The sequence below is a fragment of the Myotis myotis genome, unplaced genomic scaffold (assembly GCF_014108235.1).
Source record: "Myotis myotis isolate mMyoMyo1 unplaced genomic scaffold, mMyoMyo1.p scaffold_m19_p_4, whole genome shotgun sequence".
In the NCBI taxonomy this organism is placed as follows: Eukaryota; Metazoa; Chordata; class Mammalia; order Chiroptera; family Vespertilionidae; genus Myotis; species Myotis myotis.
The window spans coordinates 120,305,525-120,328,871 of NW_023416346.1; the positions used below are offsets into that span (position 1 = coordinate 120,305,525).

General features: G+C 34.5%; 1 protein-coding gene across 5 annotated transcripts in view; it reads right to left on the reverse strand.

The window, feature by feature from the left end:
- CNKSR2 (connector enhancer of kinase suppressor of Ras 2) overlaps window positions 1-23,347 on the reverse strand; it is a 253,350-nt gene that overhangs the window by 176,527 nt on the left and 53,476 nt on the right. For all 5 annotated transcript variants that reach the window (XM_036305515.1, XM_036305518.1, XM_036305517.1 and 2 more), the window contains exons 3-4: window positions 21,089-21,291; window positions 9,494-9,581 (exon numbers count right to left, since the gene is read on the reverse strand). In XM_036305515.1, coding sequence (XP_036161408.1) covers window positions 9,494-9,581; window positions 21,089-21,291 — 291 coding nt within the window. The remainder of the gene's footprint in view (window positions 1-9,493; window positions 9,582-21,088; window positions 21,292-23,347) is intronic.

Genomic DNA, 23,347 nt, shown 5'->3' on the forward strand with positions numbered 1-23,347 from the left:
GGTTCAAGTATACAAAGGAAACATGGTCTCCCACTGATATGTTGTTGGAAAAAAGGTATTCTAAGAGCCTTTTCAGGTAATTATGCCTATTCTTCTTTACAATACTATGCTAAAACTTGAGAAGTGGACATCTACTTAATGTTAGTTACAGTGTGGAATCAGATGCCAAATAATAACTTTTTCACAATATGTTACATTAAAATCCATTGGTCTAAAAAATAAATTCAATAACCTTTTTTTTGGAGTGAAATTTTAAGGGGAAAACTAATCATTTCATTCTTTCAACTAACTCATATTTTCCAGGCACTGGAAACAGCAGTGCATGGAGCAGACACCTGCCTTCACCAAGTCTCCAACAGCATATAGTTTCTTAAATGGACTGGTCTTACTTTTGGTTCAATTCTTTACAAAAGAAAAAGTACAGTATATTGGAAATGGTATCTGAACCACATATATATTGTGTGTTTAAATACAAAGTGAAAAACAGAATCACCTTTCGTATTGTCTTCAACAGGTATGCTAAATAATATCGTTCATATTGTTTAAAATTACATATAAAGCTTGTCCTGGTTTTTGTTCTGAAATGTCCCAGTTTCAATCCCAAGAGTCCAGGCCAATTTTCAGGTCACCTAGAATGACTGGTTCAGGAAAGTTTAAACACTAATTCTCAGAATAAAGAAAACAATAGTATTTAAAATTGTGTTTCAGATGAATCAGAGACTGTCCTGGGTGGGCTTTTATGTTTTAATACTACACAAACCTTAAAATATGTGTTCTGCCTACCCTAGTATAGTTTATATGTATATTTTAGAACTTTACATATATTTAACTACCACTTGAATCTTAATATTCCTTTTAGAACACACATTTTGTATGACTAACTATTATGTACTGGCCGTTTACACATTTTGAGTTCTCCATTTTCAACTCTAGGTTATTTGAATATGTAAATAGGGACAGTAAGTTCATAGGTAATCAACATTAATGTCTGCATTACATTTAAACATGCATGTTTCAAAATATCTTCCAGAACATGCAGCACAATAATCAATTTGCATTAATATCTAAAAAACACCCTAAATCCAACCAAAATCCCTTTAAAAAAAGTAAGGCATTCTAGAAATAGGTTAATCTTCATTGCCGCTAACTACCAAAAGTAAGCAGAGTCTCACTCCTAAAAATTTTTTTTGTGGAGTAAAAAACCGAGTTTAGTTTCCAAAGGCATTTTTGCTATATAAGATAACTAAACTTGCCATTTATTAAACACCACAAAATGCCAGATTAACAGCAAGAACAACCCAATATTCACAGCAGTAAAATTTTTAAATATTATGGAATAATAATGAAAATTACCATATTCAAAATACATGTGTATATATATGAAAATAGGCTGAAATAAAATAGGCAAAATGATAACAGGGGTTTTCTTTGGGTGGAAGAATTACAATCAAGTTTTTTTCTTCATTACTCTAAATTTTTCTAAAAAAAGATTATCTTACTTTTATAATTTAACAGTAGAAAATAATTAGGGGAGTCTAGAATGGGCTGCATAACAAACCTTCATACTGATGCATACAATAAGCCAGGACCATAAACTACCTTTTAACATCTCAATGAACTTTAATTTCTTGGTGACGATTCTCGCAGTTAAAATTTTTTGAACAGTAAATGCTATTTCTTCAAATTTTAAATTGTGGGGAAGCAAAGTGTTGACACACAGTAGGCAAAAATTACAGACTTAAAATAGACTGATGTTTTGGAAATGTCTCTAGAATTTCTTTTTTTCTTTGCATTTCTTCTCAAAAGTTATTTTACAAAATCTTATCTGAAGAGACTACTGATCTTCCCCCCTCCACCTCCTCCCGCTGACTTTCAGATGGAAATAGTAAGCGAAAGTAATATGTTTTGAAAACTATTCAGAAGCCCTAACCGGTTTGGCTCAGTGGATAGAGCGTCAGCCTGTGGACTGAGGGGTCCCAGGTTCGATCCTGGTCAAGGGCGTGTGCCTTGGTTGCGGGCACATCCCCAGTGGGAGGTGTGCAGGAGGCAGCTGATGGATGTTTCTCTCTCATCGATGTTTCTAACTCTCTATCCCTCTTCCTTCCTCTCTGTGAAAAATCAATAAAATATATTTAAAAAAAAAAACTATTCAGAAAACCAGTGATATGCAAAAATGTATATAAAAGATTGAAAAATGAGCAAGCCCATAAGGAAACAGAAATAAATTTTCATTCATAGAATTTAGAGGAGATTCTTTCAGGTAAAATTATATTGTCAGAACTTGAATTTTAAAAGGAAGTTTTTTTTTCACTCTGTATTTAACATTTCGAGTCTGATTTTAAATGTTTCACATGTTGACATTTTTCTCTCAGCATGTGATTCAGATTTCACTGTATATGCAGCTGAAGAAAATTAACACCAAATACAAAGGGAAAAATAATGTGTACATCTACCATTTAAAACGAAGTTCTTATTCTAATTTATTTTGCCTAGTCTCTATTTCTCACTCATTTTATGAATAATATTACTTTCTTTTTATTTTCCTCTTCACATTTTAAAAAATCTTCACCAGAGGATATTTTCCCATTGATTTATTTTAAGAGAGAGTGGAAGGGAGAGGGAGAGGCAGAGAAACATCTATGTGAGAGAGAGACATTGATTGGTTGCCTCCCACATGCACCCCGGCCAAAAGCTGGGGATTAAGCCTGCAACTGAAGTAAGTGCCCTTGACTGGAATTGAACCAGGGACCCTTCAGTCTGAGTCAAACTGGCTAGGGCTCCTCTTCACGTTTGTGAACTTTTGAAATAATTCTGATTTTACTCTCCAATAATGTATAGAATTATGTTTGCAGATGGCACAGGTTTGTTCAAGGTGAAATAATCATGAAGCAAGAGGGCTAAGCCTAAAGTCTCTTAATACTCTGTCCCCACCCTCTTTCCCTTGCTCCAAGTGTTCTAAGTTTTACCAAAGTTTCACCTTGTAAACCATACTTTTGTGCCCATTTCTTAACTGGTGACAATCTAATTAATCACTTTTGTGTTTGAAGTGGAAAATATAAAAATGGTACAGTAGGAATACTTTCAGGTGAAGCTAATACCCATTAGGGTAGGCATCTTGGCAATTATTTCAATGCTGACAAGAAATGCGTGGGTACCTGTCTTCTTTTTCTGATTTAGTTGCTGACAGTGCTTTAAATGAAGCTTCAGTTCTTTGGTAGATTCTTTCCTTTAAAGATTTTAAAACCAGTTTCCATTTTTTTCTCAAATGCATTATTATACACAATTTTATATGTGGAGGAAGGTGTTAGGGGGGATCACTTTAAAAGACTTCAAATATAACTATCTAAACCCATCACAACTGGAAATAAGTAAAACAAAGGAGATTAAATAAATTCCTCCAAACAGACCTTGTTAAAAGGAATTTACATTCTCTTTCCCCTTTAACACTAGCATTACTTTAGATCTAAGTAGCCAATATTAAGAAGCATTTTCCACTTATTTCATAGTACCACCCCTCTGAGTTAAGATTGGAAAAAGGCTATTTGTGACAGTTTATTTTTAGATATTGATCATCTCATCTTGCTGCAAAGGGAATAAAATAATTAAAGCTGAGTGAAGAATAATTTGAAGTACAACATATTTCAAAGCATAACTATCATCATAACTGTTCAGATGAGATTTCTTGAAAGCCTGGTAATAAATGCATGGCCTAGATATCTACACTTTGCTAATTCAAATTGGCCTCTTTTACTGGCAACTTAAGTTTAATTCCCATCTTCAGATACTACATATAATTCAGATAATTCAGTGATTATTGTGTGTGTAATGGCTGAATGAGACAATCAGATGGGCATTGACTGTCAACTACACAATTTATTTTAAAATACAGTATTTGTCTATGCTGTGCTGTTTTATCAAAGTAGCATTTCTTCAATACACATAGCGCTCATTTTTTTGTTTTTTTCTCTGATAACTCAAATTCATTTTAGAAAATTTGGAAAATACAAAATAGAGTCTAAATAAAAGAAAATCACCCATAGTTTCATTATCAAGAAACAAAAAAAACTATATTTCATTATTATCAATCATCATTCCTATATATTTTTTCATTTCAAAAATTTAATAGACTTTATTTTTTAGAGAACTTTAGTTTCACATCAAAATTGATAAAGTATGAGATTTCCTGTATACCCCTTATCCCTCACACATGCATATCCTCTTTCCTACTGATTGGAAGCAATAGACCATAGAGCCCAGAAAAACTTGGTACCAAAGATAGGACACCATATAACAATAGAAAAATAACAGATTATTTGAGAGATGATTTACAAACATTAATATATCATGCCTATATTTAAGTTTCCTCTAAAAGATATGCTTTGTTAGCATTACATATTTGCATAGTGTTTCAGATGTTTTGTTCACTTCAAGCTAGCATTGGAAAGTGCTTATGAAGATCAAAACTCTCATTTTAACTAATGAACAAACTGAGATGTGAAGTAGTGGGTATCTCTAGATATCTCTGGGGTTCCTTACATGAATACCAGAATTAGAACTGTAGTTTTTACACTGGAGATGAAATAAAAATGAATAAACAATTCAAGCATTTAATTCCAAATATTTCTTGGAAGAGTACAAACAACTTGTGCTAACCACAGGGGATAATTGGAATTCAGGTCAATTTATATTAACAAGTTTGTATTGAGAGCCTACTGTATATGAAAATGAGCAAGACATTGTTGCTATTTTCAAGGAGTTCATAATCTAAGAGAAATCAGATAATTATTATTCACAGCAGAATATAACTTCCATAGATGAGAGGTGAAATGCTATGTAAAGTAAGTTAAGTGATTTCTGCCTCTGACCAAAGAATTATAGCTAATAAGTCAAGAAAAGGGACAAAATAGAATCATAAAAATAATGGAGAAGTATAGGGAAAAAAGAAAAAAAAAACAAGAACATATGGGAAACAGAAGACAAAGAAAAAGGTGGTGTATTTAATTTATTCCCAATCATGTCAATAGTTACAGTAAATACAAATGGTCCAAGTAGGGGGAAGGTACAAACAGTTGTGTAAAAGTTTCATGCATGAGATGGCATTTCCTAGAGGCCTTTAAAGATGGAACATAATTTTAACAGGAAGAGATAAAAATACACACACACTGGGCATGTTCTGAGGAGGCCCTACAACATAAAATGATGAAAATGCAAAATCTATTTTATGAACAGTAAGTCATTGACATGAACTAGTGTACAATTGAGATACATGAAGTACTAAACAATAAAACTGAAATTATGTTAGGACCATAATTGGAGCCCAAGAGAGAAGTTTGCAATCAAATTGGAAATTAGTGGAAAATTGCTCAAAGTGACAAAATTGGAGTTGGGTTTTGAATAGTATGAAAGTGATCGATGTTATAGATTAAATCAGGATGTAATGAAGATACACTTTGTTAAGAGAAACTCCATCTAATATCTCTTTAAGGTACAACAAGAAAGACCTAGTTAAAGTAGATGAATTAATATACTAAGTCAGGTAGAAGCTGGGATAGAGTGAGCAAGACAAGAACCAAGAACACTCATGTATAGAGGTTTTTATTTGAAGCATTTTAAAGGTGACACGTGAAACAGGACATGTGATGGAAAAATGAGAAGGAAATAGAAGGAACTGTGATAAATATTATGAGCTACTAAACTTTAAAAAAACAGGAATAGCTAATGTTAGAGCAAAATGAACTAAGAATGTCAAGGCATCCTCTTCACAACAGAGTATATAGTGGGTGGAGGGTACAGAGGTCCTTCTACATCCTGAGTATATTTAGTGTATTTTAATTAGTTGGAGTAATTTAATGCTTTGTCAAGAAGGAATGTACTTAAAAGTTCAACCTCTAAAATCATCTATTTCTATTCTATATAATGGTTCCTGTCCTGTAAATAGCAAAATTTAAACCCATTATGCCTTGAAGATAAGGTTAAGCCAAATAGTGCAGCAGTTAAAAGGTCCTGTTGAGAGCACTCACAAACCTCTGTGGAAATATCAGAATGGGTATGTTTTCAATGAAGTAGTTGCTAATATATGTTCATACATTCTGGAGATAAATAAAAACTGAATCACTTGTTGCTTGCATGGTAGGTTTTTAAAATACCAAAATGGGTTAGTCATATCTGACACAAACTGCACTTACACCACTGCACGTTTCTCTACAGGAAATCTTAACTCACTGACAATCATTTCAGCTATTCATCTCAATGTAACTTCTGAAGGTGAGAGTGACAAAGGTCTGTTTTGGAATCTGTGAGTTTTAAATATAAAAAAACTACATTTCTTATTTTTAAAAACTTTTTATTGACTTGATTGGGGTGACACTGGTTAATTCCATTCCTGACTTCAGTCTATACATAAAAGTTAAAAGGTAAATTTTCCTCAAGATAATTTTGTTTAACCCCTCTTGATATGGGAAAACATTAGATATGTATGAATTAAGTGAAAATGAATACACCTGAGTACTCTCCTTCAAGGTTTTCGAGAAATATGATCATAGTTGCCATTTATTATTTCTTTCCTATTTTTAAATTTATCTATATTGTTGAAAGTTATTACAGATGTCCCTTTTCTTTTCCCTATTGACCCCCTCCATTCTGCACCCATCACATCCCCAGGCCTTCACCACACGACTGTGTCCATGGAATATGCATATATTCATATGAGTTCTTTGGTTATCATAGTTGCCACTTCAATTTGCACTCTTGGTTTATAACGTAACAACGACTTGGCCAATTATTCAAAAGTAAACCTAAAACTGGCCAATCAGATCCAGATGTTTGGAAGAGACATGAGGAAAACACCCACTTTCTGTCATAATTATGCTTGGAAATGAATTTATTTTGGAAATTTGACTTAAAATGGATTGCATTCTCATAAAACTGACAAGTATGAGATTCTCAGGTATGAAATGTTGAAAAAATAAACATTTTTACTGTTGACACTATTATAAATGTCCCCATTTCCTTCCTCTTTGCCCACCTCCATCTAGTCCTCATCCCCCTTCCTCTGAACTTCACCCCACTGTTGTCTGTGTACATGGCTGTACATAAATGTTGTTTGGCTCTCCTATTTAATTCCATGGTATTTCAATTATCTTGCGTCTCATCTATATATATAAAAGCCTAAGCAACTGGTCGACCTGTAGCTATGATGCTCACTGACCACCAGGTGGCAGACACTCAATGCAGGAGCTGCCCCCCTGGTGGTCAGTGCACTCTCACAGCGGGAGTGCCCCTCAGCTGACTGGGCACCAGAGGCTGGGCTCATGGCTGGTGAGTGTAGCTGCAGCGGAGTGAGCCTCTCCTGCCTCGCCTCTGTGGCAACGCTACCAGTGGCAGGCTCAGTGTGCCAGATTGAGTGGGAGCGGTACAGTGCCAAGCCCATGCTCAGGCTCCTCCCCAGCTGTGCACTGGGCCTCTAGTGTATAAATAAAAAGCTTTAATAATACATATAATACAGTTATCACAGATCTTGTTATGTAGTAGATAAGTGCTAATATTATATTATTATGAGTGTTTGTACATAGAATGCTGAGCACTTACCCAATATTAAGAGACTATGAACAATTATTATCCTAATACTGTGTAATAAGTACCCTTAAATCAGAGGGAATGTCTTTCAGAGTAAAATGGAAGAAACTAATAATCTGTTATCCACATCGCAAATCTCTGGTCAATTTTAATGCCTTTAGAAGAAATAGAGCTTTAAAAGGCAGATTTTTGAAGAAATTTCACTAATTATAGAGAACTATAAGGAAAATTACGTATAGGCTATATTACTGCTCTTTTACCCCTGTGCACTAGAATAATGTATGAAGACCGGAGTCACTTAGAACACTAGTGAATGTGCAAGTCCCTGGGACCTCCCATAGTACTTTGAGTTGCTTTCCAAAGAATCTGAATTTCTAACAAGTTTCCTTAAGATGAGAATGCTGCTGGGTAGCAGACAATACTGGACTAGCACTTCCCTAGAACTGAGGTCAGCAAACTAAGGGCCATGGGCCAAATGCATCATTTTGCCTATTTTTGTGAAATAAGTTTTAAGGGCACATAGCCACGCCCATTCATTTACTTACACTTACACACACACCTGCTTCTGCATTACAACAGCAGAGCTGAGTGGTTGCATCAGACAAGGTAGCCTACATCTTATAGTCTACAAAGCCATAAATACTTACTCTGGCCTTTTACAGAAAAGTTTTGCTGAACTTGATCTAAAATGCCACTCTTTTTCCTATTACATAGTTGAGATTTTTGAAATTCAGAAAGGAAATTTGATACAAAGTATGAAGACATGCAGTGAGACTGTTAGGTTACTTCAAAGCTCATAAAATGTTCACCATCTTCATGCATGTCTCACAGCAATGAGTTGTCGACCTTCTCACTGCCATGATATAATCGTGATCAATGTCTGATGTATTCCAGAACTAAAAGTCACAAAGTTACTATCCTTTTTGTAATGAATGACATCTTAAAACCTGCAGTTTCAGAGAAATGGTACAAATAAAGTTTATACAATACAACATAAAATATACTGAAGCATTTAAATCTATATTAATAAAATTTCTTATTTGTTAGAGAAAATACAGGCGATAAGAGAAACTCTTAATTATCCCTGGTAATAAAGAATAGGGAGTAAAAGGATAAATTAATTCACAAATTTCCCCAATAATCTTTGTATTTTTGTATTTCATCATTTGCTTTCCCTGTTTCTGCATCATTGGATAGGTTAACAAATAGATAGCATTCCGACAGCAGCAAGAGGCTGACAGCGGCTTTACATAGAGTGGTGGCTGCAGGCGTAAGACCTCTCAAGTGTGTTATTGTTTTTAGATTTAAATACATTTTTGTAGGATATATAGTAGCCAATTTACCTCTCTACCATTTCTCCATATCTGATGCCAGGCTTGGTTCGCATATTTTTTATATTAGCTATTGCACTTCTGAAGGCATTTGATTTGCAGATACCTGACATAGATAATATCCAAGTAAAAAATCAGGTCATGTAAGTAGATCATGTAAGTGTTAAAGGCCATTGTGTACATTTGTTTGTATGTTTGCCTATATAAGTGAAACTAATAAGGAAATAATGGTGTCCCGGAGCAAAAGTCTCAGATTGTTATTCAAATGGGACAATTTCATTTTCTGAAAGTTAATATAGTCAACCCCATGAAAAAGTGTAAAACTAATAAGAGACGGTCATATTATAATGGTGCCTCTAGAGGTTCAGTTTAGTTTCACATCTTCCAGTAAATAAAATCCTTGTTTATTGGGCTATATGAATAATTTTCCAGTGAATAATTACATATTTGGTTTCTTTAGAATCATTTGTTTTTGAATGAGAAACTCCTAAACCCATAGCTTAACTCTTGGTAAACAGGAATACTTCACACTGATAGAATATTAAAGAGCTAATAAATTAACAGAAGGAAAGTTTGTCAGCTAATACCTGTTGCACAATTGTTGTCAGTTCCAAGCAGAGCTGTATGACATTATTCCTTGTGACTGAATAGTCTGTGACAGCAGCAAATGGTGACCTATAAAGGAACAAAGAAAAACTGTGATTCCAAAAACTCCAAGAAAGACTCCAAAAATTATAATAGCCTAAAATAAGATTTTGAATAATGTGAAATAAATTGTTCATAATGATAAAACTATTTAGGATATTGTTAAGAAAAAAACTGAGGGAAATGCTTTGAAGAAAATTAAAGTCAAGTAATATAATATTTGTTTTCCATAAAATTTCTCACTTTTTTTAGTTCCTAATATTTAGAAGTTCTCTGGTACTTCTTACAAGGTCTCTTTATTACATCTAAAACAAATCAACAAAAAAGGAATACATCAGGCAAAGTAACATTTAATTTACTTTGAAATGAAGAAAGATTTTGAGTATAATATATCTTTGAGATATTCACAGTTAAGAGTTAGCAATGATAGCTAATACTTACCAAGGACTTACTATGTGCCAATTACTGTTCCAAATGCTTTACATGCACTAAATTATTTTCAAAACAACTTTATAATATAGGCACTATTATTATTCTTATTTCATCTTGGATACATTTTGGTAGTTTGTGTTTTTCAAGGATGTGGTCTACTTCATCTAAATGTTAACTTTTGCATGAAAAGTTACTTGTAGTATTCCTTTATTATCCTTTTAATTTTTATTGACTTCTCTATTGTGTTTCTGTTTTTAGTTTCATTGATTTCTGCTCCTTTATCATTATTATTTGCTCCCGTCCTGTTGCTTTGGGATTATTGTGCTGTTATTTTACTATTTTCTTTAATTGTACTTTATTGTAAGAAAATTTAACATGAGATCTACCCTCTTAACAACATTTAAGTGTACATGATAGTATTGTTAACTATGAATACACTGCTGTACAACAGATCTCTGGAACATATTCATCTTGCTTAACTGAAACTTTATGTCAGTTGATTGACAAATATTTTTTTCTATTTTCTTGAGATGGGAGCTTAGATAATTGATTTGAGATTTTTTTCTGATATAAGAATTTGATGCTATAAATTTCCCTTTCAGTATTGTTTTAGCTGTGTGCCACAAAACTTATTTGTTCTAATTTCACTGTATTTCTTCTTTCCCTTCTACCTCTTTTATCCATGTATTATTAAGAAGTGTGTTGTTTAATTTCTACTTAAATTCCATTATGGTTAAAGAATTCATCCTAATTTCAGTTCTTTTAAATGTATTAAGGTTTATTTTATGATGCAGGTATATATTAGTGAATGTTCTATAGGCACTTGAAAAGAATTTGTATTCTGCTGTTTTTGGACAAAGTGTTCTAAAAATGTCAATTATATCATGTTGCTTGATGGTATTATTTAGCACTTCTAATTCTTGCTGACTTTCTGTCTAGTAGTTTTATCATTTTTTTGAGAGAATGGAGAAGAAGTAGCCAACTAAAATTGTGAATTTATCTATTCTAGTTCTGTAAGTTTTTATTCCATGTAGTTAGAAGTTCTGTTGTTTGTTACATACATATTCAAAGCAATGTCTGTTTCTTCATTTTTGAGCTGTCTAGTATATGATCATCTATTACATTTTGGTGGTTTTTGTTCTTAATTTGATATCACTTATAAGTAGTTGTTTTTAATTTGAATGTAATATTCACATAATACAGATTAACCCCCAACTTTTCATATCTGTCTATTACAAGTATTTTCCCCAGTTTGCCATCTATCTTATATATTGTCATGTTTTTAAATTTTATGTAGTCAAAAGTCAAACAGTATATTTATTTTAACTTTAATCCACATTTTAAGTATTTAATAAGTCTTTCTACATCTAGAAATCATTTTGTTTACATTTTCTACAGTTTCTTATGGATTTATGTTTTCCACTTAAACAAATGATATACCTAAAATGATTTTAGTGATCTGTCAGTGTTCTATCATTATTTATTTTCCAAAAACGTAACTAAGAGCCACAGTACCATTTATTAAATTATGCTTTTTTTCCAGTGGTTTTAACATATTGTTTTCTAAATGATTCCATATACCACAGTCTATTATGGGCTCTCTTCCACTAATCTGTTTACTCCTATTCCAAAACTCAGTATATTTTTATATGTACATATTACTGAAACAGAAGGAGACATTATGAATTCAAATAAAGTCAATTATAAAAATATGTTATAAATCTATGATTTTAGTTCAAAAATTAGCCTACTTAGTTATAAGTAGGACCAGCTTTAAAAATTCTATCTTGATGGAAGTTTTCTAAACCTGAATTGTAGAGATGGTTGCAAGGATATATCCAAATTTTCTAAACCTCATTAAGTTGTACTTAAAACAAGTGAATTTTATAGAATGTAAATTAGGCCCCTATAAAACTATTTTTTAAAATGTAAAATATAAGCATTTCTAGGAAAAATCATTAATAAAAAAATGCTACCTAAAGACCATTTATTTTTGCTGCATTGAAGCATAAAAACTATCATTTCAATTAAGAATTCAAAGATGCTTCTGGCATTATTAAAAAGTTTGGATTGCTAGATTTGAAAATGTCAAAGTCTGCTAATAAAACCTAAAAACTTCATTCAAGAGTGATAAGATGAATTACAGCATGGATTTTCCCATAAATATTTGAGACTCTCACTTGTTCTTCAAAACATACCAAAAGAAATATCCATTGATTACTGAATGCCTCTAGCAAACTGAATTCTAAAGCATGTTTTTTCCACTTTCCTGACGACTCATATTTCAAATAGAATATGATTCTCGATCAAGATTAAGTGTCAAGAAAGCTGGGAGGGTGGACGATGTAAACATATACCAAGGAAAACACTAATTATATTTTGTAATGAATTCATCTAAAGCTTTCATTTTAAGGAAAAATCATTTGCAACCATACCAAGAACCATTTTTAGCCAGCAGATATTAATGTTTGGTATGGTGATTTTGGCTATATTCATACATTAAAAAAGATGAAAGACTGGGTTCCAATCTCTGTGAGTTACCAAAGATGACTTCATGATCATCTATGAAATAAATAAGTGGACCACTATAGAAGAACTGAGCATAATCAGCTCAAAAACAAAACAAAATAAAGAGAGGAATTTGTTCTACACTCTAAAGAAAACCCAAGATAGAGCTTAGGCTGCTTACAAAAAGAACACAGTGACTTTAAATTAAGGAAATAAAATTCCTGGTAAGAAAGCTTTTTGGTGCCAGAAAGTTTTAAAAGTGATAAAATCCTTGGCTTATCAATAAATGGCTGTTATGGGTAATAGGATGCTTATATGTGTTTCTAGTGCAAAGGTTTATGGTGCTGCAAGAAATTATTTTTTTGTATGCTTTAAAACAAAAGGACTGCATTTATGAAAAGGTTACTAATGTTAAGAAATCCTAAACAAAATACAAGCTAATAAGGAAAGCTAAAATGTTGCAGTTAAAGGAATATCTGTAAGGCCTTCTATTTCCCAGCACTGCTAATCCTGAAGGGCTGTCCATGAACAGTGGCAGTACTACATCACTGCTCATATTTGGAAAAAGATGTACCCAGTAAGAGCAGTGAGCACACGAGATGAAATAAGACCCAACAACAATGAGCTTCAATATCTAAGAAGATATTAGTTCAACCATTTTCTTAGATAAGGCAAAAGATTTCACAGAAATCTTGTTTTCCTTTGGCACCTATTAAAAAAGAAACAACAGGCCCAAAATGGAGTCACTTGTGCTAAGTCCCATTTCAGCCTCTCCCAGCAGTGGAATTTTAAACCAATCAGCCTGGATTTTTTCTGATCAGCACCTGTGAGGTGATCTTCCAGATAAGACCTCTGAAGTCCCTGGCTGCTATGGCAAGGTAACCTTGTCTGAAATAATCCTTTTATTTGTAAGTCCCCTGACCCCTGTAGCTATAAAAGCCTTCCAATTTGTACATTTCCCCTGAGCTCCTTTCTGCTTGCTAGATGGAGCTACCCAATTCACAAACACCAATTAGATCTTCAAATTTATTTAGTTGAATTTTGTTTTTTAACACACCCTCTTTTTAAAATAAATGTATATTGATTTAATTTACCTATTAAAAGCAAAATTTATCAGACTGGAATTTTTTTATCCAGCAAAATATAAGGAGAAATGGACAAGTTCACAATCGTACTATGAAATTTTGATATAATTCCATCAGAAAGAGACTAGATCAAATAGAAAAAAGGGATATAGAAGCAATGAATTGTCACATTTGACCTAATATACTTAGATCTAATATATAAAATCATGCTCCAAACATGCATCTATTCAAACACACAGACTATTTACCCAAAATTTAAAAGACCAAATTCTGAATTACAAAGGAATTTGAAAGAATCAGTATCATAAGCAATAAAAAATAGTCAGACAAACTCAAGATGCTTGGAAATTCAAAATGCATTTCTAAATAATTCATGAGGGAAATTACAACATACTTGTTACTAAATGACTATAAAAATATATACAAATTTGTGAGAGTACCTAAAGTTTTACTATTTAAAACAAAGGTAAAAAACCAGGAAACAATAGAATCAATAAAACCAAAATTGAGCTCCTCAAAAATGTAATGAAAACTAATCTCTGGCAAAACCCATCTGGAGAAGACCCAAAAAGACCACAGAAATGATACGCAGAATAAAAAGGGCTATAATTGTAGACCTGACCAATTTTTAAACACCCTAACTCTTATGCCTTAAACACTTTAAAGGTTTTCAGTGATATAAAAACATATCTCATGGATCCCTTCAAAATAGAATGGGCTTGAAAGAAATTTCATAATCAATAAGAATTAGGATTTATGCTAAAAATAAGAGGAAAAAACAAACTGTCACATACATAGCAAAATAAACTTCTATAAATAATACTTTTGAACATTTTTAGTGATGTTATTGTACACTGTGATACATGCAGTGATCTGTAAACCTCCAAGTATAGACTGATTTGGCACAGCCATATAAAACAGCAAGAAAGATAAAGTGTGAATAAGAGCAGAATGTAGGTTAAAAATAGACAAGTAAACTATGCATTGAAAATAAATAGTAAAGCTACCACCTGTGATTCAACTTTGAGGCTTTTCCTCTGGGAAAGTCTGCTATTTCATTCAAGTCAATATTTAAAATGTGAGAAAAACTTTTCGTTAGACTTAGATTTTATTTTTTTAAAGAAACGTTAAGGAGCTTGTTTTTGAAAATAAATCTTATTTGAATGGAAGTTCCACTGGAATTGGATTTTTTATGAATTATAAACATTTTTTCCTAGCATCCCACCTCTTAACCCTTAAACATTCAAGTTTTTCAATATCAAAAGATATCTCATTGATGCCTTCAAAGTAGAATGAGAAATAAACTTTCAATAAATAAAATTCTGTATAGCAATTTGAATTATGAAGGACAAAAATAGAAAAATGGTATTTTTTAGAATTTGAAGAGAAATACTAAAGTGCAAATAAATGCATATATATGCTTCATTACTAAGGATCACTTCCTCAAAATCCTTAAGAATTAGTCAGCTTTCAAAAGGAGATGTAGCATGACAAAGGAAAATGAAGAAGAAATAAGAAGGGCTTTGGTATCAAATAAAAATAGATTTAAAATATAATTTTCATACTAGATGAATGACTTTAGGCAAATTATTTAATGTCTCATATATATATAATGGGGATAATAATACCTACTTTGTGGGACTTCAATGAGTTGACATATGTAAAGTATCTAGTTCAGTCTCCAGAGTTAAAGATTTTTGCTTATTTTTCTTTTCCTTTCTCCCCCTTCAAGTGACATCAAATAAAAATTGCAATTAAATCCAATCATATTGCTGTGCATGAAAATTCTTCCCAAAATGTAACAAAAACTTTAATGCCAAAAATGTATTGCTTTAAAAAATTAAGCAACTTGTTTTACAACAAAATAACCATATTTAAACTGGCAGAATTATATATTATAAAGCAAAGGAATAAACTAAAGTTAAAGACCCAATGTTTAGCAATATTTGATTGCAGTGGCCATTTTAAACCCTCAAAAGTAAAGCAAATCTATACTGACAAATGAAAATATTAAGAACTTTTGATCAACATTATTTCTATGGAACTTTTATAATTAACTATGTAAGTTCTAAGTTATTCAGAAGCAAACAAAAATAAAACAAGACAAGACATATTCTTAACCTTATATAAAGAAAGCATAAATATAGATTAGCTCTGTTCTAGAACTTAAAATTAACCAAACAAAAATATTAACTAAATTTATTTAGAGAAGAGTTAGGGACTTAAATCATGATTCTATAAGTCACTAATAAGTTTTGTTAGTGTTTATCCTTTGAGATTACATAAATGGAAATAAGTTATATATATTCTTCATGTGGCTTTTGTGAACAAGGCCCATGAGTTATAGAATATTAGAGCTGAGAAGAGACCTTCAAATTCTATAGGTCTTATATCCTTATTCTGAAAATAAAATAAAAACGGGTTAAGTTTAAGGTTACCCAAGGCTTGAGGCAGAGCTGACTATCTCAACTCTTTATCAGTTACCTGCTCTTTAAACTACTGCAAGATGTATTTCAGCAGGGATTCACAATAATGGTCTTGGAGAACACCGCTCTTTTGGCTTTTCTAACATTGATTCATGTTTTGTGGTTGTTTTTTGTTTTTTGTTTTTTTTTTTGTAATTTGTAGAACACAATGACACAAGAGGGCACATGGAGTGTTGTCTTGCTTGTTTGCTACCTAAAGTATGTTTTTCTTTGAAAGGAATAAAATATAAGTTAAATACAAACACACTAACAATAGCTAATAAAGTCTGGGCTACGTGTCAGGAAAACTGCCGGGAGCCGGTCCATCCTTGCTGTTTCAAGGGACCTGGCATATATGGCATACTGTTCTTAATATGTTTGCTCACCTTCTTGGCACTATGTGTTTTAACCAAGGTCACCACTCTGAGAAAGGTTGTTTCCCCAGGTAGGGATTTTCCCCTGAAGTTAGGGAGGGAATAAAACCCCTTAACTAAGTGCCAGGCGGGTAATTAATCACTTTAACTACGAACAATCATGCTTAAGCTACATAATCTTTACTCCCTGGAATGGAGATAAGAAACGCCCTAACCTTTGTAATAGAGATTGATAGGATTGGAATCAACTGGTATAAATACAGATGTAACAAGACAACAGGACACAGAACCTAGACACAGAACCTACACAGAACCTAGAGACAGAAGAACTTTGCTGGAGAGAACATGGCAAAAGATCCTGGACAGAAACTGGAGACAGAACCTAGAGACAGAACCTAGCGAGAGAACATGGCAAAAGATCCTGGACAGAAACTGGCCACAGAACCTAGAGACAGAACCTAGCAAGAGAATCTGGCTGAAGAACCTAGAGACAGAACCTGGCTACAGAACCTGGATAGAACATGGCAAGAGAACCTGACTAGAACCTGGTGACTGAACCTGGCTGGAGAACCTAGCGAGAGAACATGGCAGGAGAACCTGGATAGAACCTGGCTGGAGAACCTGGCTAGAGAACCTAGACACAGAACTTGGCTGGAGATCCTAGACAGAACTTCGCTGGAGATCCTGACCAGAACTTGGCTAGAGATCCTGGGTAGGCTGCTGATCAACTGAACGCTGTCTCTGTTTAATTCCTTCTTTGCTGACTCCGTCCACACCTTTGGGGACCCCTGGACCTGCTGGGGTTGGACCCCAGCAGAAAACAAATAGCCTAAATAAACATTTCACCTGGCACAGTTGAAGATACAATCCTATTACATTTAAATTGATTTGGGGACCTTCTGAAATGTATACTGGCCAAGGAGCACTTAAGATATTCATACAATTCATGGCAAGAGGAGGAAGCAAAGTCAAGCTTCCAAAATAGAATCAGCACTTATCATTTGTCTTTTCTCTTTTCCATCACCAATAAAATATTAAGAATCTATGCAAAGGGATGTTAACATGATACTAAACTATTCTGAATATCAAAGCATTTCACAGAAACATTTCTTCAAAGAGGAGTTATCGCTTACCTTTAACTCACAACCAATTCATGTATTCCACTTTTCATGAGTTCTAAGTAAAAACACTAAACTGGTGCTGGTAAGGTCACATATATCCTGATTCCATAATCTACAACACATTTTTAGTCCTTAACCTACCTAATCTCACAGCAGCATTTGACCCTACTGACCACTTCCTTTTGCTCCTACATCTCTTTACTCCAATCTTAAATATTCTCCCCTTGCACAAAAAAGGTAATTATGTGAGGTGATGAACATTTTAATGAACCTTAATATAGTAATCATTTTGCAATACAAATATGTATCAAATCATCACATTGTACACCTTAAACTTGCACAATGTTATGTCAATTTTATCTAAATGAAGTTGAAAAATAAAGCAACACCAAAATCTCAATAGAAAGACAACAAACTCTTTACTGCCTTTGCTTCCATGAAACCACTCTCAACTAATTATCTCCTTCCTCTCTAGTTATGCCTTGTTATTTTTCCCTCCATAGCTAAACTTCTAATAATTCTTTAGTTGTTGTGGTCCACAGAGCTCATTCCTCATCCAAGTTCTCTTCAGCCACTCAAATGTATTTCTTTAGTACCCACTACAAGTTAGGGACTATTCTAGATAATTGAGATATCACTGAACAAAACAGCTGAAAATCCTTGCTGTTTTCAAGCACACGTCGGATAAAGACTAGTCAGACAAAAATATTAAGAATACTACATGAGAAAATTATGTAGTGTGTTAGAAGGGTTTGCGTGTTATGGAAAATAAATAGAGCAGAGAATTCTGTAATTCTCCTTACACTACCATCCTATCTAATAAAAGAGAAAGATGGTAATTGGCGTACATCCGCTACTCTTCCCAATGGCTAATCAGGGCGATATGCAAATTAACTGCCATCCAAGATGGCGGCCGGCAGCCAGGCAGCTTGAAACTAACATGAGGCTTGCTTGCTTCAATGATGGAGGACTCCAACATTCCCCGCCTGCCTTGCGGGCCTCTGGGCCTGCAGTTTAAGAAACATAGTAACAAATATAGAAGCTAAACAAAACCCCAGAAACCTGCTTTCAGCGAGCCCGGGATCTCAGAGCTGGAGTTGATACAGAGTTTCAATTATAGAACCGAAACAAACCAGATACCTTCTTTCAGCAGCGGAGGCCTAAGAGCTGGAGCCTCAGAGCTAAAGCTGGCCCAGAATAAAAAAAAAGAAAAGAAAAAAAGGAGCGGTTGGGAGCTTCAGTTGGCCTGAAAACAGCCCTCAGCCCCTCACCCAGACTGTCCAGGCACCCCAGTGGGGACCCCCACCCTGAAGGGTGTGTGACCAGCTGCAAACAGCCATCATCCCCTCACCCAGACTGGCCAGGCACCCCAGTGGGAACCCCCACCCTGATCCAGGACACCCTTCAGGGCAAACCAGACAGCCCCACCCATGCACCAGGCCTCTATCCTATATAGTAAAAGGTAATATGCCTCCCAGCACTGGGATCAGCGGAGCCGCGAGGCCTCCCGGCACCGGGATCAGCGTGACAGGGTGTGGCGCCTCAACCCCCTGATCGCCCTGCGGCTCTGTGTGTGACAGGGGGCGGGGCCACAACCTCCCTATGCGCCCTGCTCTGTTCGTGACAGGGGAAGGCGCCCCAACCCCCTGATCAGCCCTGCTCTGTGTGTGACAGGGGGGAGCTCCCCAACCCCCTAATGGGCCCTGCTCTGTGCGTGACGGGGGGGTAGCTCCCCAACCCCCTGATCGACCCTGCTCTGTGCGTGACAGGGTACGGAGCACCAACCCCCCTGATTGGCCCTGCTCTGTGCATGACAGGAGGTGGCGCTGCAACCTGCCCATCGACCTTGCCTTGAGTGTGACAGGGGGCGGTGCCCCAACCCCCCAATCGGCCCTACCTTGAGTGTGACTGAGGGTGGCATCGCAACCTCCCGATCCGCCCTGCTCTGTGCATGAGAGGGTGGCACCCCAACTCCCCAATCAGCCCTGCTCTGAGCCAGACCAGGGGCTGCACCTAGGGATTGGGCCTGCCCTCTGCCACCCTGGAGCAGGCCTAAGCCAAGAGGGCATTATCTCACGAGTGGTCCCAGACTGTGAGAGGGCACAGGCTGGGCTGAGGGACCTCCCCCCTTCCCCCCGAGTGCACAAATTTTTGTGCACCGGGCCTCTAGTATTAATATATCTATGACTTTGATGATCCCAAAATTTCTATCAACCATATATCTTTTATGAGCAGCAATACTCTACAGACCTTATTACTTGAATATTCTCCAGCCATCACAATTTATAATGCCTGTTGACACTCAACATTTGTCTTCCACCATAAGCTGTTCCTCCTCTTTCGATAATGGCACTACCATCCGTTGGTTCAGCCAAGTCAGATACCCTTTATTTAATATATCTCCTTTTTCCTTAGTTTCTAGATCTTACTTGTTACCAAGTCTTATTTATCTGCATAAATATCTCCAACATTCTTCCATCCTCACTGCTCCTCTCTAATTAATTAAAAGTATCAATAAAGAGCAGTGGAGAGAATCAATTCTGCAGTCAGATACCTGGACTGAATCCTGGCTCCAATGCTTAATTGTCATTTGGTTTTGAACTTAACCTCTGTAAGTGCTAGTTTTCCTATCCGTAAAATAAAGACAACCCTCCTATTGTTACTGTATTAAATGTGTGTGGCTGGAAGTATTAATATCAGAACCACTGATAGTAGCAGCAGCATGATTAGTTTCTAAAATAGCCTCTTAACTGGTTTCACTTCTTTTAGCCTTATTCTTCTCTAATCTTTCTCAACACTATATCCCAAGTAGTCTTCAAAATTTACAAATCAGAACACAACAATGACCCTAAATAGGCCGCTACTGCCTTCAGCATTAAGTCCAAATGCCTTAGCTTGGCAAATCATTTCTTTCTTTTTCCCCCTTCTCATCTTTCCTTTAAAAACTTAAACTGTTAGCTACTGCCTTCAGCATTAAGTCCAAATGCCTTAGCTTGGCAAATCATTTCTTTCTTTTTTCCCCCTTCTCATCTTTCCTTTAAAAACTTAAACTGTTAAAAACATCATCATTATAGGCAAGTTAGCCTTGAGCTAAACTTTTCTGTGAAAGATCTTCAAAATATAAACTCCAGTTTTCTTTTTTCAATTTACAAAAAAGTCTCAGTTGAAGATTTTAAAGTTATCACAAGGTTGTCCCCCTCCCCCAGTATATATTTCATTTTTATGGTCAAAATGTTAAATGACATTTGATTTCATTGATCACCGTGGTATGATATAACACAAAGTAAACATTTGAGAAATTTTGCAGCAATGGAAGCCAAATAGATGATTTTAAATAATTTCCTTCAGGTTTTTGTCACATTTCCTCTTTCTATGAGGCAAACATAAAACACCACTGTCTAACTTCATAGATTGCTATGTGTGTATTTGCATGTATTTTTTATGTGTGTGTCTCTACCTGTCCAATCCTTTCACAAGAAAACATGAAATAATATCATAATCAAACTGGTGTTCAAGGAAAATTACTTCTGAAACATTTGGAAGATATTTTACCTGTCCAGCCAGGCAAGCAGGCTCTTGGCTGCTCCAATCAGATCCACAACTGAAGTCAGAAAGTCATTTGGCAATTTTCGGCTGGTTCTTCCATCATAATGGCCACTCCTTCTCCTCCCTGTTATAAAATTCTGTAGATTTTTGGCAGATGCATTCAATTTGTGAGAAAGGGTTTTTAGATTTTCTGTTTCCAAGCCATAATTCTGAATTATAAAAGAAAGAGAACAAATATACTTAAAGTCAATATTTTATTCATTCATTAAAATATTTACTGAGCACTTTACTATGTACAAGCCATGCAACTTGTCTTAAAAGTAACAAATGAGCCTGGCCGGTGTTACTCAGTGGTTGAGTACTGACCTATGAACCAAGAGGTCTTTGGTTCGATTTCTGTTCAGGGCACAATGCCCGGGTTCCGGGCTTGATCCCCAGTAGGGGGTATGTAGGAGGCAGCTGATCAATGATTCTTTCTCATCATTGATGTTTCTATCTCTCCCTCTCCCTTCCTCTCTCTGAAATAAAAAAAAAAATTAAGTTACAAATGGATAAGCTAGGATTCCTGGTCTAATGGATCCAGTCAAGTGAGGATTTGGGGAAATGTCAGATAAATTACAATAAAATCTGTAAAGTACTAATATGAACATGGATAGATGAGGGCATTATATCTTGGAACTATACCACCCAAGACAGAAAGGTTATAAGGATCCAGAAGTGTTTTTTAAACCCAAACATAAGTTCATTTAATTGTGAAATTCATTATTGTCAACAATTATTTTTGAGTATATATTCTAACAGCATGTGCATATTGTGACTGTAGGTACTAAGAAAAATTCTGCCCTCAAAGTCAGCAAAGTAAGCACAACCCGACAATAAAAAGAAACAAGAAATAGATCACAGAATACTTTTTTTTTTCCTGTGTTCTCTCTATAATGTTTCAAATAAGAAGTTTCTATTATAATATGGTACCAGGAAAAACTCTGCTTCCTAAGGGGAACCAATGCACTTTCTCCTTTTTATAATATAAATTATTAAACTTATATTTACTTTTACCATGGTTACATTAGCTCACAGTGAAATGTGAAACACATCTAAGGCAATCATAGTGACTTTTTGGTAAGTGTATTTGTTTTCGTTTCCTTGGTCTCACTTTTAAACTTCTAGTAATGTTTATTATTTTACCCTAAATATTTTATCTACAAATTAATACAGAAAGAGGTTACAAGAAATAATGCAAACAAGCTTTTCTACAGTATTCATTAGGAAAATATTATAAGATCCCCTCAAATAAACTTTAGGGAAAGATTTTAGTTACAATTAAATTTTAAAGCAGCTAATTGCGAGTTGTAAAACATCTCTAAGATAGGCTGGCTAACTTGATCAAAGGATGACGATGATTGAACTACTCAGCAAAACATACATTACTGTCCCATGTAGAATTAAAAGTATTATCACTTTACAGAAAATATAAAACCCAAGATTTCTTTGTTTGCTTAAAGACCTCAGAGCTTAGAGTAGACAGAGTTCAGAATGGGATAAGTCATCAGGATGCCTGATGATAACAAATGATACAAAATGGAAGATAAAATACTGAAGGAGTAAAAAAGGGAAGCAAATGGCACATGAGTTTAGCTATATTATTAAATCAACAACCACTGGAAATATCTATTCAATATGAAATTTAGGTTTATTTTTACATAGTAATTTAAGAAAAGCAAATTTAGAGGAGATAAAAGGAGGGACTAGAGAAGGTTTGGATGCATAAACATTAAATACTTCATTATATTAAATATGTTAACACTAAAGATTTAATAGTGATAAAAGTCTGATTGTTTTTTACTGAGAATTTACATTTTTATGAAAAGAACATCTTTTTTGGAGCCATGGATTTGTTTTTTTAATCATAGAATATTAAATTTTCGCTGCTTAATTTAAATAGCAATATTCTCTCTCTCAAGTTAAAAAGTTTGGCTTGCACAAATAAAACAACATTCTTTTCAAATTCAATTGCATCTGAGCATGGATTATCTATGAAAACTTTGAAAGATTTCATGCAGATTGTCACTATATTAAGAGGAAATCTTTGTATAAGTTTATAAAAGGTACTCTCTAATGCAGTGATGGCGAACCTTTTGAGCTTGGCGTGTCTGCATTTTGAAAAACCCTAACTTAATTCTGGTGCCGTGTCACATATAGAAATTTTTTGATATTTGAAACCATAGTAAAACAAAGATTTATATTTCTGATATTTATTTTATATAT